The following is a 16,599-nucleotide window of genomic DNA, read 5'->3' on the forward strand; positions in this document are numbered from 1 at the left end:
AATTTTGAAACTTTTATATTTAACCCAAACCATATATAGTAAAACATAAGAAGCCAATCTAAGGTTAGAGCCATATTTTCCCATCATTAGAATGTAACCCTAGTTAAGATATATGAGTAAGCCTTTTGAGCTTCATATATATCAACTTTATGACTAATGCTATTTTATCTTTATTTATTGTTAAGTTATTGTATGTTGTATATTATATTCTAATCTAACATCACTAACATATATATTCATCCATGCATTATAATGTGACATATCAGTACATGTATTCATATATTATTTATGTATTCATTCATGCATACATATAGGATTTTTAAAAAAGTTAGGTTAAAAAGCTTCTTCACATATACATTTAGTAACATGAGTATGCTAATTATGGTACAAGGTTGAAAGATAGCCCCATCGTCTAAGAATCCTATTCAACCCATTTACCATTAGTACAACACCAGAGCTCGAGCTAGACACAATGAAACAAAAAAACTTCAATCATTTTAACAAGAATGAAAAAGCCTAACAAAAACTCAGATGAGAGTTGGATAAAATTTTGGAAGTCTTAAATAAACTGAATAAAGAAAATAGGCTAGAAAAAGCTCCAAGAGAGTCTGAATATCCTGTGCAGGGTGTAATTGATTCTCTATACCTTTCAAAATTCAACTTTTATTAAGGCTAACCTTCTTAAGGGGCACAAGTAAATTTTTCTGAAGCCTATCTATACACTAACCCAAGAATACAATTTATTGCTATCCAAAGTTAGTTCCAAAGTTATGTTAATCCAATCTATAAGGAGAAAGCCTCAAAATTAATACAAGTCCTTAATTTAGATGCTCCAAAAGAAAAAAAAAGTTAAAGGGTAAAAATAGTCAAGTTAGTGGAAGACTTAAAGGCTGACTAAAAAATGAACAGGCTCGAGGAAAGGTTACGAGCAGTGGTGAAATTTAGTTTTATGATTTAATGGATACTAAAAGACTTTATTTAGTCTTAGATGTTGTTATTCCTCTAAAATTTAAAGTTTTAGAGTTTGAGAAGTACGATAAGACAAAATGTTTAATAACTCATATTATCATATATTATCAAAAAATGGATGCCTATACTGGTGATGAAAATCTCTTGATGCATGTATTTCAAGATAATTTTATTGTTTCTATGATGAGATGGTATGTTTAGCTAGATCGATCCTACATTTACTCCTGATAGGGGCTAGCCCGTGACCTTATCAGTCAGTACTGACACATAATAGATTTAACTCATGATCTTCTTTCCTTGTAGAATACAAAGAAAAGACGATTGAGTCATTTAAAGTATATGTCTAGAGATGAAAATATGTGGCTGCTCAAGTCCAATTACCTCTTACTAAGAAAAAGACTACCCATTTTTTTGTTAATACCTTTAAAGCTCTTTACTATGAAAAGATGATAGGAAATGTAACGAAGAACTTTGCTAATATGGTGATTTAAGAAAAGATTATTGAAAATACTATTAAGAGTGGTAAGCTTTAGGAAAGAGAAACCATTAAAAATGAAAGGTTACCTAAAAAACAAAAAAAAACTAAGACCCAAGCTATGAATTGATAGGCAATAATTCAAAAGCTATTCTTCATATCTACCACTTATTCATCTTGCTTACTACCCTGCAGTTAATAGTATTATGCAGGTCCCTTACCAACTATATCCACAATCAGCTTACCCATCAACCTACCAACTAACCTTTCATATACCTTTATATGGGTTTAGTCATATTACTACATCAACTTTAAGACTTAACAACCAAACAAGTGATTTAAAGATGCTTAGAAATAACTAAGAAAGGGCCCACATTGATTCTATTCCCATGACTGACACTGAATTATTCTCAGAACTAGTTAAGAATGACTTGGTGTTTTAGTTTTTCTAGAACTATTGAAGCCATCTTATCCCAAATGGTATGATGCCAATGCTACATACAATTACCATAATAAGAACGTGGGTCATTCTATAGAAACTTGCCTTACTTTCAAACATAAGGTGTAAAATTTTAATCAAAACAGGTTTGGTGAGCTTCAAAAAATCAAGGGGTTAGATGTCAATAAAAACCTCTTACCTGATCACATGGGACATAATTTTAGGAAAGACAAGGATGTTAAGGCTGGTGGATATTGCTTGTCATTTTAAGATTTTGTTTAGAGTGATGTTAGGATTTTTTATTAGATTTCATTTTTTTATCATTTTAATAAAAGGTAAGTTGATGCATTTCATAATATTTTATCTTTCATCTAAACCACTATTGTATGCTTTGCTATTTTTAGCATCCCTTTTATTTTCATTCTTAAATTTCAAATTATGAATGTTTAAACATGATAATAATAATTTTGGGATTTAATTTTGAAAACTTATTCACATTGGTAAAGTTCAATTATAAAGACTATTTAAGCAAAAGAAACAATTTGCTAGTAGATATAAAATAAATATGTCTTGAAAATATGGAATCTTTTATAATGATCCATGAGTTTTTCTATGTTTAATAAATGGTTTTCAAAGAAAACATTCATGTTTGAGATGAAAAATGACTGTCTTTTTTTTACCATTCATAAAATTATCCGTTGTTACAATTTTTGTACCTATTATAATTTTTAAAAAAAAAAAACTTCAACTAATGATCACCTTTCATATTGGGGGTAAATTTTGGGAAGAACTTACTTGAAAAAGGAAAATGGTAAAAGATCATAAAATATCTCAAAGATAGAGAGTAAAAAAAAAAGAACTCATTTACAAAAAAAAAATTACATGCCACAAATGATTTGGGGCTAAGTAATGAGAATCTTTTTATGAGGAATAAGATGAATGAAAAAAAATCAATGAAATGATATGGAATGAGACAAAATGCCAAGTAACATCATATGATGAGAAATGATCCTTTGGTTTTAAACCTTTTAAACATATGTTTTGAGCATATTTTATCTATTTCTTCATGACCCCTACCATAACCTACATTCAAACTCTTAAAAATCTATTTTTGATCAAATGTGAATATTTGAATTAAATGATCATATGTTGGGCTAAGGCTTGCTAATGATGGAGCAATGGAATCATGATCTGTTCTCATTGTAGAGATTGATGTATAGGATATAGCAATAATGGATGAAGTAAAAATATGAAAAATGAAAAAATATGAAAAAATAAAAAATGAAAATGTGAAAAAAATGAGAGAAAATGATAACTCAAATTGAAAACCCGAAAATGTGATTTGGGTAAAAAAAAATTTGAGCTGAGGTTGGATGGGTAGTTAAATATATGAAAGATCAATGTCATCCGAAGATCCTTTGAAGCTAGGGTAAAGTTTAATGAGTTCAAAATGATTTTGAAAGTCAATGGATTGAGTTTTTGAAAAAGAATTTTGAATTAATATTAAAAATTGTTTGAATATTTATTATTTGGACATTATTGTACCATTCAAATACCATCCCTAGTGATATGCTTTGAATTTGTTTCTTTGCCTATTTATTTTTATACTAAACTCATTCATGTATTGATTATCTTTTTTCTAACTCACCTTATACTATCTTATTTTAGCATCATCAGAATAAATCAAGAAAATATATGATTGTATTATATTTGTCAAGAATTGAAATGATAAGGAATGAATGATAATGTTTATAAAAGATTCTTACATTCTTTTGAAAAAAAATCTAAAATGTTAGGAACAAAAAAAAGAAAAAATGGAAAAAGCCTGAGAAGATGGTTTGAAAAGGCATATAGGGTGACTAAGTGATGAAAACAATGATGGATTAGTCAATGGAGTTTGTGAGTGCTGATTAGATTATGAAAATTATGAAAATAATAAGGATTAGTATATGAAATTTATTTTGAAATAATTAGTGCTAAAAAGCTAAAAAGAAAAAAGATGAGATGGTGGAATCTTGAAAACCATAGTGCTACAATTAATTAAAATTTTATAACATTAATGTCAGTGACATCTATATTACATGTATTGCATTTGCAATGTTGTTTGAACAATACATGTACATAATTTGGTGAATATTTAAAACTTTGGTTTAGCTATGCATTTGCATCATGTAGTGAACATTTGAATCATGGTTTACAGTATGACATCTGCATTATTGTAAGAATTTAGACTGTTAAATTGTATCATTAAGAAAATATTTGCATTATTTTCATGAATTTCTTTATATACAAAATTTTGATTTTGATGAAAGATTAAAAATTTTCATGATAAGATATTTTAAACTTTTTGAGGAAAGCTTTTTAAGATAAGGTTGAAAATCCTTGAGTGGAAAAATGTTTTATGAAAAAAAAAACATTTAGAATTCTAAAATTGTGGAGCCTTTTAAAAGAGCATTTTTAATGTTAAAAATAATGTCTAAGACTTTCGGGCATAATCTTTAAGGAGTTTTAAATGAGAATATTTGAGTTTTAAATGTGAATCTTAAAAATTTGTGTGAATCTCCAAAGTTTTTTGAATCTGAATCTTTGAAGTATTGAATGTAAATCACTAAAGTTTTTCAAATGAGAAGTTTTGAAATTTTAGATGTAAACTCCTAAATTTTTCGAACTAAAATTTTGAGTTTAGATATGAAATTCCAAAATTTATCGAATGTGAATTTTTGAATTCAAATAAGAAGCTTTGAGATTTTGGATGAAACCCTGAAGTTTTTAAATGAAGAATATCGGATGTGAAACATTAAAATTTTTGAATGAAAATTTTTAAAATCTTAGAAGTGAATCTTTAAAGTTTTTGAATGAAAATGTTTGACTTTTAGGTGTGAATCTTTAAAATTTTAGAATATGAATATTTAAATATTAGATGTGAGCCTTACAATTATGATGTGAATCGCTGGATTAAAATTTTGGATGCGAAACTCTCATATGTGAACTTTGGATGTGAATTTCAAACACGAATCTTGCAAATCTAAATTCTTGTAATTTTGAAAAAATTTATGAATTTGAGTTCTTGCAAAACTAAAATCCTTACAAATCTAAAAATTCTTGCGAATTTGAAAATTATTATGAATTTGAAAATTTGTACGAATTTAAGATTTTTGTGAATCTAAAAATTATTATTAATTTGAAAGTTTTGCTAATCTTTGAATTGTGAATCTTTGAATTTTAAAATAGTGATTCTTTGAATTCAAATTGTGAATATTTAATTGCAACTTGCATTATTAATTGTCAGATGTGAAGTCTTTGAATATTTTAAATTATGAATTTTTGAAATTTTGAGATTTTGTAATTGTTGTTAAGCTATATCCTGATGTAATGGATGTTTATATTTTTGTACAATTTTTTTTTTAAAAATATGTAAAAAAGATAATTGTAAATATCTCATTTTGTCATGAATTTAAAATTTATTTATCTTTTCAATTTAATTAAAAAAGGTAAAAAAATTGTTTTGCCGTGAAAATGATGGGTATTATCAGAATTAGAATAGGATTTAATCTATAAAGGACAAATCCTTGTTTTTTTTTTTTATGATAACACAAAAATCTTGTTGAAGATTAAGTCATAGTCAATAAAAAACTCTCCTGAATGTTACCTATAAATAGAAATCACATAATCATGCACTAGTAGAGTAGAGAGGAAATTAGAGAATGGAAAACACAACAATAGAAAAGTTGAGCAAATTTGTAAATTCTAGGTAGAATTTTGATTTTAAGTCTGTGGGATTTTAAAGGTTGTTTTGAAGGGAAATTTATAAAGAAATAGATTTAAGAAGTCAGAATTTATCAAGAAGGTATTGTTGAAATTTTTTTGAAAAATTCCTAGTTTTCGGTGGAATTTCCCAAAGAAATTTGATTTTTTCGATGGTATTCCTATCAAATTTCCAAAATCCAGCATCAACCCCAGATTCTGGTGAAACTCCAGTGCAATTTTCAACCAACTTTCAAGTGAAATACCCATCTGAAAACCCAGATTCCAACTTTTTTTTTTTTGCAAAAACTAGCATGACTTTTAATTAGGAAAGAGAAATAGAGAATGGGAAGGGTAGAGAGAGAGTGGAGAGCTGAAAGCTGAAAAAAAAAAAAGAAATGTTAGCTTTTAAACTTAGTAAAAACAACGCCATTTCAAGCCTTTAAAACCTTCAGGATCTGCATATTGCCCAAATACCAAACCCAATTCGCAACGTTTTGACCCGTGACCTAGCCTCTTTGAGTTACTACTAAACCGTTGAAGCTGAGCCTGGATTTAATCTGTGTCAGCCGCCCCCTTTTGCTTGCAGCCACACTCTCTAAGCGGCCAAGTCAAGCCAATCTCTTTGTGGTATATTTTTTTAATATTATTTTTTTAATGGTTGGTTTATTTATCTTTTTTATTTTATTTTTGTCATTTATTTATTTTTAAAATATTTTGTATGATTAAATTAGAAAAAAAAAACAGAACAAATAAAAATACAAATATATAAAGTGAAACTTTAATAACATTTTGAGAACAAATAATAATTATCAATGATGAAATTTTTAAAAATTATAAATGATTAATTTTTAAAAAATTTTTAGATGAGATTTTTTTTTTATATTTAATCCAAATGGAGGAAGAATTTAGGTAAAATTTTAATAACAATAATTTATTTTTATTTTTATTTTTTAAAAAAAATCTAAATAAATTTCATAAAATTCTTGAAAATGAAGTAACAATTATTCCAATTGTGAGATTTTAAAAATTTTAAGTGGTAAACTTTCTAAAAATCTATAAGTGAGGAATTTTTTTAAATTTAACTCAAATGATGAAATAATTTATATGAAATTTCAATAAAATGAATTTTTCTTTTCCAAATTAAAATAAAAATTAACAAAAATTTGTGTGAAAATATTTGATAATTGTTCAATGATGAAATCTCAAGAAAAATCATAAATAGTTGAATTTCTATGAGATTTTCAAGTGAAAGTTTTTTTTTAAATTAGGCTTAAATAGTGAAAAATTTAGAAATAAAAATTATAAAACAAAAAATAAATTTTGATGATGAAATTCTTAATGAAAAATTAAATATATATTCCTAAATTAGGCTCAAATAGTAAAAAATTTAGAAATAAAAATTGTAAAATAAAAAATAAATTTTGATGATAAAATTTTTAGTAATTGCAAATGAATGATTATCTAAAATAATTCTATGTGAGAAAATATTTCTAATTTTGGCCCAAATTGTAAAAGAATTAAATATATGTTTTCAATAAAACAAATTTAATAAAAAAAGGTGATTAAGTTTTCTGACGACGACGGAAGTTCTTTAAGAAAAAAAAAATTTCTTGAATACTTTCAAAATGAAAAAGTATTTTTAAGAATTCTGTTAGATTAATAGAAAAATATTAAGAATTATTTTTAATATTTAAATACTAAAATTTAATACTATTAAAACTATAAAACTTTAAGATAATTTAAAATTAAATGGTACCATCTTTTAAGATGAATATTGTGAAAGTATTATAATTTTCTCTACATGTAACTGAATTCTTGAATCTAATTTTACTAAAAAAATCAGAACGTATCATTTAAGGACATTTAGTCAAGTTTAAAAACTTCTTAAAAAAGTAAATTAATTAAGTGACCAATTACATCTTATTAAAATATTGATATCGATTCTTTAGATTGTGTCTAATTATAAGTTTATAAGTTTATACCTTATGATAATAACATAAAATAATACTTACTTAACAGGAGAACATGTGATGCGGAGAGGTGGCGGGGTTCTTTATATATACAATCTATTTCACATGGAAACTTTTTCGACTTTTAAATGAGTGTTTTATGTCTTGAAATTTCTCGTTAAATAGATGAGCTCATTAAATAGATGAGTAAGATATAAATGATATGATCTAGAATTCAAGTATCCAGAGAAAAATGTTTGCTGGCAATTCTGCCGTTCAAAAAGAAGGGTCCAAATTCGTGCTAAGCGTCTCATTTTGTGAAAGAACAGCAGATCCTTGACTGTTTAATGATTAAACTAATAGCCTAAACGTGATGGATTTTGAGGCATGATTCTTCAAAGATGATTGTTCAACAATATGGAAATGAAAGTTATCGGTTAAGCAGCATTTAATCACTTGTACTGTGCCTAGGAACTGCAAAGCATTGTCTAGAAATCGTTGAAGATCGGTACTGTGCCTCTAAAACATCCAATGCCAGACTCAAATTAAGCTACTAGTTTACATCAATAAATATTAAATTTATCCAGTCTATTTAAATCACCTGAAGTCCAGACCATCCCTTCTCTATATCATCTTCTGTACTACCAGATTCATTTACCCAACCCCAAAGTATCCTCCTGTTCTTCTTGCTGTCAAAGAATGTCTTTGAGGCATAGAATTTATTGTAATTAATTATATGTCAAGTCCAGACTGGTTCCAGTAAAGTCAGTATCCGAAAGAAAATTTTCCAGCTCAGTAACATAAGTCCCCACTATATAGTACTTGTGAGAATTTAAACTTGCCTTCATGACCATATTAAAAAAAAAAAAAAAAAAACTTGCCTTCATGACATGCCTAACACTTGGATTTTTGACAGAGGTGTCAACCCCATTGGTGCTATTAATAGACACAGGAAAGAAGTCCGGACCGGAAACTCCCACATCCCATTTTTTGCAGATGAATTAAGAGGATCTTGATACTTGGTACGGTGAACAAAATCCTCGCTTTGGTAAGAATGACCATGCCCTGGTTATTGCTCCAGCTTCAAATGACTACTCTCCAGGTTCCATCTGGACCCTGCCAAGTAGTTGTTGGATCTCTAAAATTATCCACCTCAACACCATCTGGTGGAGTCATAAAGATTTCCGGAGCTTTTCACCCATTCTACTAGCATTGGATCAGATAGATTTTTGGGGGGTTGCCAGGTTTTGAACCCGGTGACTAAGTGTATAAAACGACTGGTTTATTGCCTGGAAGGATTGCAGCAGAACCCAACCAGCAACTGTTTATGTAAAATGGCTCAGATGGAATAAGTGCATGATCAAGAATGAACCAGTTAATAAGTTCATATGATGCAGAATGTGACTACACCATAATATCACCAAACAATGCATCATTTGGATTGTATTGGTAGAACAAGAGATAATCTCTCTTCTAGTACATCAGCCCTGCATTAGATGAAACAATATCTTACTAGTCTTATTTCCGTTAGAGAACTGTAAACCAGTGTAAGAGAACTGTAAAACACTTCATCTGAGATCAGATGGTTTTCCAGAGTTTCCATTATTTTTCTAGACGCTATTAAAATTGCTTATACCTTACATGTGTGGAATCATATAAGGATTTTAAAAAAAGGAAAAAAAACGGGGTTACTTGATACTATATAAATGTAAAAATTGACCTTTTTCTGGTTTCAAAATTTCTTCAAAATTAAAGGTAGATTGCTGAATTGTCCAAACAATAAGAAAATCTAGGGGGATGGATTCATTAAATGCTGTGTCCAAACCACCATGAGCAAGGATAAAAGAAAAAGGTAACTTGAGTGTTAAATGAAGCACATTGCCTACTTATCATTAGGATCTGTGTAGTCAATGTCACCCATTTATCCCATCACTAAAGCAGTCGATTGAGTGAATGGATACCAAACAAAGACAAAAACAAACACATCAATAACGAAGACTGAAATCTTAAAGAAAAAAAAAGTTTTAGAATATCTAGGTACGAGGAAAGAATATGACGTTGTAAGAACAAGATTATTAAAGCTAGCTTGTCATACCAGTTAGCCAGTTTTGAGGAGGTTGGAAGTGATAGGCTGTTTTGTGAGGCTGCTTCTCTGGTTGTAGAACCTGGAAGGATGATCACAGTCTTCCACTTTAATTCCATTGCTTACCTGAGAACAAGATATATCCATTTTGTCTTGAAGGAAGTCTGCAGGAAACCAATGGCTTTGTCTGGAGATCAAAGACTAAGATTGCTTTTAGTTAGTTACTTGAGACAAGTGTCAAGCATTTATAAGGAATCATGTCAGAACAATCAAGGAATCTCCATGTATCTGACCGAACCTGACCAGGCTGTAACTTGATAGACTAAATTGATGATTTAAAGTCCTGAACCGTTTTCATATGTAGTGTATGAAGAAAAACAATCTCAATTATCAAATCTGATTCAGGAATTACTCCATAATTAAAAGAGAGCGTTAATAATTCTTGAACTACAAAAATTTGTCAATTGGATGCCATGTTGACGTGCAAGAGTTATCTGACAGCTTCTCTCTCCATTATTTACAGAGTTGAGGAGCAGAGGCTGCAGAGCCATGCTTCTTTATCTTTAGTGACACTATTTTTTAGTGCCATTACACCTACAATGTCTCTAAAGTACTGCCCTATTTAATGTTAAACAAAAAATCCTGACCATTTCCTGGAGAAAAAAAACATGTAAATAGCAAATTGGCATGGCTGAACCCATTATTATGTGGCCTTTCCTTGTTATTGACTTGTCATTCTTCCTTTCAAGGTGATGAATAATTACCACTCTTTTCCAAATTGGAATCGAATGCCATATAGTACATAAAAATGGCAACTCCAATATAAAGTCCACCCTTCTCTCCCAAAAAAGCTGGAAAAACAACAATAATAATGCAAATGGGAGTGATGATTCCAGCATTTCCCAAATTTCTCCAGGTCTATAGAATACGGGAAAAGCAGGAATGATTATTCCATTTCTTTCATCATTTCATTCTCTGTTCCATGTGTCGCATTTCTTTTCCAACCTTAATTCATCATTTCCTTTGCTATAGTTATCTCGTACGCACACATATGAATATGATTTAAAGAAAGAAGTGGGTCTTCAACCATGTGGATAACTGGTCCACATCTGAACGAACCACAGCTCTTGCTGTAAACCTAAAGCCCCAAACCAGCCAGTCCCAAAGGGTCCCAGCCAACTTTTCAGAAAGATACATTAATTTACCTTGACTTTCTATTTTTATTTAAAACTTTTAACCCCCCAACAAAGAATCAAAAGATTAACCTTAGTAGAACCAAAATGCTACCCATAAGATTGATCCATGTTTCCATATCTTATACTTATTTTCAGGGTTTGTGGAGCCAAAATTCTGTCCATAAACCCAATATCTAGGGTTTCCACCAACCGTATATTAAACCCTGGGATTTTTTTTTTCAGGTTCTTGATTGAACCCTATCCATAACTCTCCAAGAGCCATTTGACCAAATATTTTCATATCCTGTGCAAGTGTAGAGTGTAGACCCTTCAAAATATCTCCTGTCAATGTCTGTCAATATTCCCTTCTGTTATTGAACACCCTACATCAAAAGTAGTGCACTTGACCAGATACCCAATTTATAGTGATTCAGAAGAAGAAATTTGCAAATTAAAAATGCTCTCTATTTTGGAAATCCATGGTAAAATTTTTCTTGGTCTGAGTATAGAAAGAGTGGCAAGCAATTCAGCCTTTACATCTTACCCTTCACTGTTTTATATGTACATAGTCAATAAAAAGAAAGAAGTTATAATTTTGATAAATAATTTCTTTTTTCTTTTCATATCTGTTTGACATCCATGAAATGTCGGTTGAGATGAATTAAAGTTGGAAATGACATGGTAAAAAAAGAAAAGGAAATGAGATATGACATCTTCATCTGGTTGTAGATATGCATGTTGGATGCCATCCTCCACAACACTATAACACATGCCAAAGCCTTTTCACCGCACGAGGAGAATCAATCACATGAATACATCCCTTTCTTTAGGTTAGATATTTACAATCTTATAAATCATGTATCCACCCGGGGGATAAATTGGTTGAATCTGTGACTTGGCACAAGACAAAATGTTGGTATTAATTGGGATAATAATAAAATCACTAAAAGGCTAAAAAACAAGGGAATGATGAGCTGGATGGAAGCATATAATGGTGGAAACAAACTGTAGTACAGCTAAACTGAAATCAGTAAACAAATAGATAAATAATGTCAAAGCTGAAAATGACAAATGATAACAAATTAAACACAACTTTTTTTATCGACCCATTTGGTAGTGTGAAGACAAAAAAACTACTGTGCAACATGAATAAAACAAACATATAGACAATGTATCTCCAAAACATGTCACATTGTTTTGTGTCTTGTGAGATCTATATTGGGTGCGTGGAGTGGGGTCTTACCAAGATTTTCTCATTTTTGCTTGCTCGACCTTCTTAACTATAATTTTTTTAATATATGATGTTGTTAAAATTTAATACTTTACAAACAAATCAAATGATTATTTGATGAATTGACATTTTAGTTAATTAGTTAATATTTATTTTTGCACTTGATTTGAGTCACAATACTGTATATCCTACCTTTACGCCTACACCAAAAGCTATCCATCAGCATCAAAACCATCTAAATATATACTATCATAATGCAGATTTAAGTTTTAACTCAAATGGCCCCTGGGTACCCTTTATCTTCCTCATGTTGCCTTATGAACATGGTGTCATGTATTTCTCTTTCTCTCTCTCTCTCTCTCTCTCACCAACAATAATTTAAGTGATGATGGGTTGGGCAGCATATTGGGGACCAACCTCTATATATACTGCTCATTTTTCTCCCTAGGATTTAGTAGCTTTTTAAATGAAAAGTAAAATCATTTGAAGAATGTTAAGGCAAAATTTATATACTTACTAGTAGTAAATAACTTGGGAACTGTTTTCCAGGAGCATGTCTGCTGGAAATTGGGATTCAATCACTGAACCAATCATGTTTATGTAAGTTTGACAGGAGAAAGAGGTTTTGCTTTCTGACTTCTTTTACCCACCATGTTAAAAGCCTGTAATCAACTTTGCTTATATCATCTGTCTCTTCTCCCTTTCTCACTCCCTACCATTTGATGCATCTGTTTAATTTAGTATGCAAAATCCTACTATCTTTTTTATTTGGGTTACTTTATGTCTACTTTTTATGTTGAAAGACAGAAAAAAAAAAAAAAAAACTTATTTTATAAAGCAAGATTTCATTTTAAAGAAGAATTCTATTTAATTCTCTTTATTTTTGTTTTTCTCAAAGAGTAGTGAGACTAAGAAAGAACAGAAAAAAAGACAGGAAGTGCAACATCACAAACAAGGCTTTTGGCTTGGGTTTGGGTTTTGGTTTTGGATGAGTGGAGTGCTGCTCAGGAATCTCTTCTCATCTACATCTCTCTCTTACCTCACCCTTTCTCTCATCTCTCTTTCTCTCACGTTTTTCAGTTTCTTGTTTATATTTATGTAGGAATTGTTTTTTTTTTTGTTCAATTTGTAAGTTTGTGTGTGCTGTTTGTTTAATGATCTTCTTGGTGTTAGCATCTGTCGCAAGCAAAGATTCTTTTTTTTTTTTTTTGGAACCTGATTTTTTTCATTCCTTTTCTCTTTCTCTAGTCTTGTTCCTTTCATTTTACATCAACTTTTGTTGTTTATAGCTTCTATTCAAGTTTCAAGATCTTGCTGGAAATAAAAGCAAATAATTAAAAAAAAAATAGCGGAATAATTACTGGGAAGATACTGAGAAATTCCAAGCAAAATGAAATGGGATTTAGGAAGAAACTGAAATCAGCTACTCTTCTTGCATTGTTTATTACTTTCCACTTTTATTAGCCTTTCTAAATTAGGGTTCATAAGTAGATCTCAGGACATTCAGTCATAGATATATTATAAAGTTGATATATTTATATATATGTAGAGGGGGCTATAGGCTTGTCATCAAGTGATATCCAGTAATTGAGTATCTATTTACATAAGGGGGAAAGATGATGAAAGGTTTGGCGGTGGATGAGAGTATGTCAAATTTGACTTCAGCATCTGGAGAAGTAAGTGCATCTTCAGGCACCAGAATTGACACTGGCACACTGTACCCACAACAGTCTTTTTCTTCGACAAATCAAGCACCATCACCAAAGAAGAAGAGTAGTGTTCCAGGCAACCCAGGTTAATTTTTCAAATAAAAAATTAAAGCAAATTACATATATGTGTCATATTCTCAGTTACTACTACTTGGTTATCATGCCTAAGTTAATTTCTTTTCATTTACTTTTAACATATGGGTTTCAATTTTTCCCCTTTTGGGTGGATTGTCTACATATGAATCAGACCCAGATGCAGAAGTCATAGCTTTGTCTCCCAAGACACTCTTGGCAACAAATAGGTTTATGTGTGAGGTCTGCAACAAAGGGTTCCAGAGAGATCAGAATCTTCAGCTTCATAGAAGAGGACATAACTTGCCATGGAAACTAAAGCAAAGAACAAACAAGGAGGTGAGAAAGAAGGTATACGTGTGTCCAGAGACTACATGTGTGCACCATGATCCATCAAGGGCTCTTGGGGACCTCACCGGAATCAAGAAGCACTTTTGCAGAAAGCATGGTGAGAAGAAGTGGAAATGTGAAAAGTGTTCGAAGTGTTATGCTGTTCAATCAGACTGGAAAGCTCATTCCAAGATTTGTGGCACGATAGAGTATAGATGTGACTGTGGAACCGTTTTCTCCAGGTAATAAAGTTAATCTGACTTAATCCTCAATCTTCATAATTTGATCTGTGATTGATCTCTCTTCATTCTTCTGCATGCACATAGCGTCACTGTGTGTCAGAGATAGAGAGGAATAAAGGATGAATATTGCAGTATCAGGTTCACATGATTTACTAAAGCAAAATGGATTTCAATTTTATCCTTACCTTCCCACTGTTTGCTACTAAAATTAAATAACAGTAACTAACCATGCCTCGTGTTCATTAAAAAAAATAAATACTAGTAAAAGAATAGTAACCTCGTGGAGAACAATGCAGAAAGGGGGCCTGGAGATCAGAGAGATTTTAACTTCAAATTGTTTAAGAAACACAAGTTTGCTAATGGCCAACCGCATAGTGGCACAGTGCTGCTTAGATTAGGAAACTTTTAGTGGTTACATTACATCTGCTATATGTCTTTTGTCCTCGGGGAAGAAAAAGAATGAGAATACAAAAAGTTGACATGAGAAAAGGGTAATACTATAATGTTTATCCTGGACCCTGATAAGTTGCTATTTTTGTTTTCTTCTGGTTGTTTTTGTGGTTCCAGGAGGGACAGTTTCATCACGCACAGAGCATTTTGCAATGCTTTAGCTGAGGAGAGTGCAAGAGCAATTACAGCTCCAAACCCGGTACTTCTCTCCTCACATCAACCTTGTTCTTCATTTTCACATATGACCGATCTGCAAACCCAACTCCACAGCCATGCACTATCAGTTAAAAGAGAAAAAGATCATCTTTTCGATGAAAGAGTACCAGCAGACAGCATTCCACCATGGTTAGCTTGCCCACCAGGAGGAGTAGGAGCTGGTCCCGGTTCATCATCAGCATTACTTTTAGATCAACCACTGGCACAGAACGAAAACCCTAGCCAAAACCCTAGTTCTAATACACTTCCTCCATTCCAGGCCCCCTCAGCTTCTCCACACATGTCTGCCACTGCACTCCTGCAAAAAGCAGCTCAAACGGGTGTGACTATAAGCAAACCTTTACAATCACCTGTAGCCATGCAAAGACATCATCACCAACAGGCCCACATGTCTGGAACCACTGGTTTCACATCTTTAGCCCCGTCTGCAGCTGATTCTGGTCTGGGTCTGTCCGCACGTGAAGAGCTTGGAAGTGGGTTTCCACATGCGTTGGCATCTTTTGGGAATAAAGCTGATGTCACATCTGGTTTCACGGAACAGGCAATAGCAGCAACAAATAGTACTGCAGGTGCTGGAGGCGGAGCAGCTCCTAAATATTCTCTACTCCATGATATGATGACTTCTTTATCTTCTATAAGCGGGTTTGACGGGTCTTCATCTTTTGAACAGTCTTTCAATGGGATATGGGACACAAAGGGAAACAGAGTTTATTTTCAAGAAACCATTGATCTCTCGAAAACAACAGAATCCGAATTAAGCAGAAGTGATCGTGAAGGTAGAGGTAGTAGTAGTACTAGCAGTAACATTGGAGGGAATGACATATTAACAAGAGATTTCTTGGGTCTTAAAGCTTTTCCTCATAGAGATTTCCCCAACTTAGCCAGGCTTGATCGTATAAACTCTTCTTCAGCATATGGGCAACAGAACAAACAGCATCAAACACCATGGCAAGGTTAGGTTGTGGTTCTTTTAACTTTTTAAGTTAAAAGAAAATTGGAAATTTCTGCAGCCTCCTCAATGTTAATTCCCCTCATATTTCAAGCCCTTTCTTTCAATTTTCATCTTTTTTATTACAGTTTAATTGTTTTACATATGGAAAACAACTTTCAATCTGCTCATCTATATACATAGGAATTGTCTTTAAAACAAGACGAAAGGAGATGCCCTTTGATACCTTAATGGCTACAAGGGGTTTAAAATACCGAGAAAAATTGTCTTTTCTCATTTTCAAATTCATAATCAATAAAGGTTTAATGATTAATGCCATGAATAAGATTTGGCTTCAGTTTGGAGGAGGAGAAGACAATTGGATAAATATTAGGAGGCTGTCAGAAAAAATAAATAATATAAAATATGCTTGTTGAGAGTTTTAAGGAATTCCTTTTTGGAATTTGTTTCATTCTATGAAATAATTATTTTATAAGTTCTAACAAAATTTATTTATAAATGAATTACTACTAAAAAGTTTTAATTAATAACTTAAATTAGATGTCACAAATAGTAAATGCAAC

General features: G+C 31.2%; 1 protein-coding gene and 1 pseudogene across 1 annotated transcript; one reads left to right on the forward strand and one right to left on the reverse strand.

The window, feature by feature from the left end:
- Positions 1 to 7,863: 7,863 nt before the first annotated feature.
- On the reverse strand, positions 7,864 to 10,859 carry LOC111300887 (beta-fructofuranosidase, insoluble isoenzyme CWINV6-like; annotated as a pseudogene).
- A 1,542-nt stretch (positions 10,860 to 12,401) lies between these two features.
- LOC111300413 (protein indeterminate-domain 7-like) lies at positions 12,402 to 16,455 on the forward strand. The gene is made up of 3 exons (XM_022896046.2): positions 12,402 to 13,862; positions 14,025 to 14,421; positions 14,989 to 16,455. The coding sequence occupies exons 1-3, from the start codon at positions 13,685 to 13,687 to the stop codon at positions 16,043 to 16,045; spliced, it is 1,632 nt and encodes a 543-aa protein (XP_022751781.2). The 5' UTR covers positions 12,402 to 13,684; the 3' UTR covers positions 16,046 to 16,455.
- Positions 16,456 to 16,599: the final 144 nt, after the last annotated feature.

Source organism: Durio zibethinus, chromosome 18, assembly GCF_047325235.1.
Source record: "Durio zibethinus cultivar Kanyao isolate XHJ-2024 chromosome 18, ASM4732523v1, whole genome shotgun sequence".
NCBI lineage: Eukaryota > Viridiplantae > Streptophyta > Magnoliopsida > Malvales > Malvaceae > Durio > Durio zibethinus.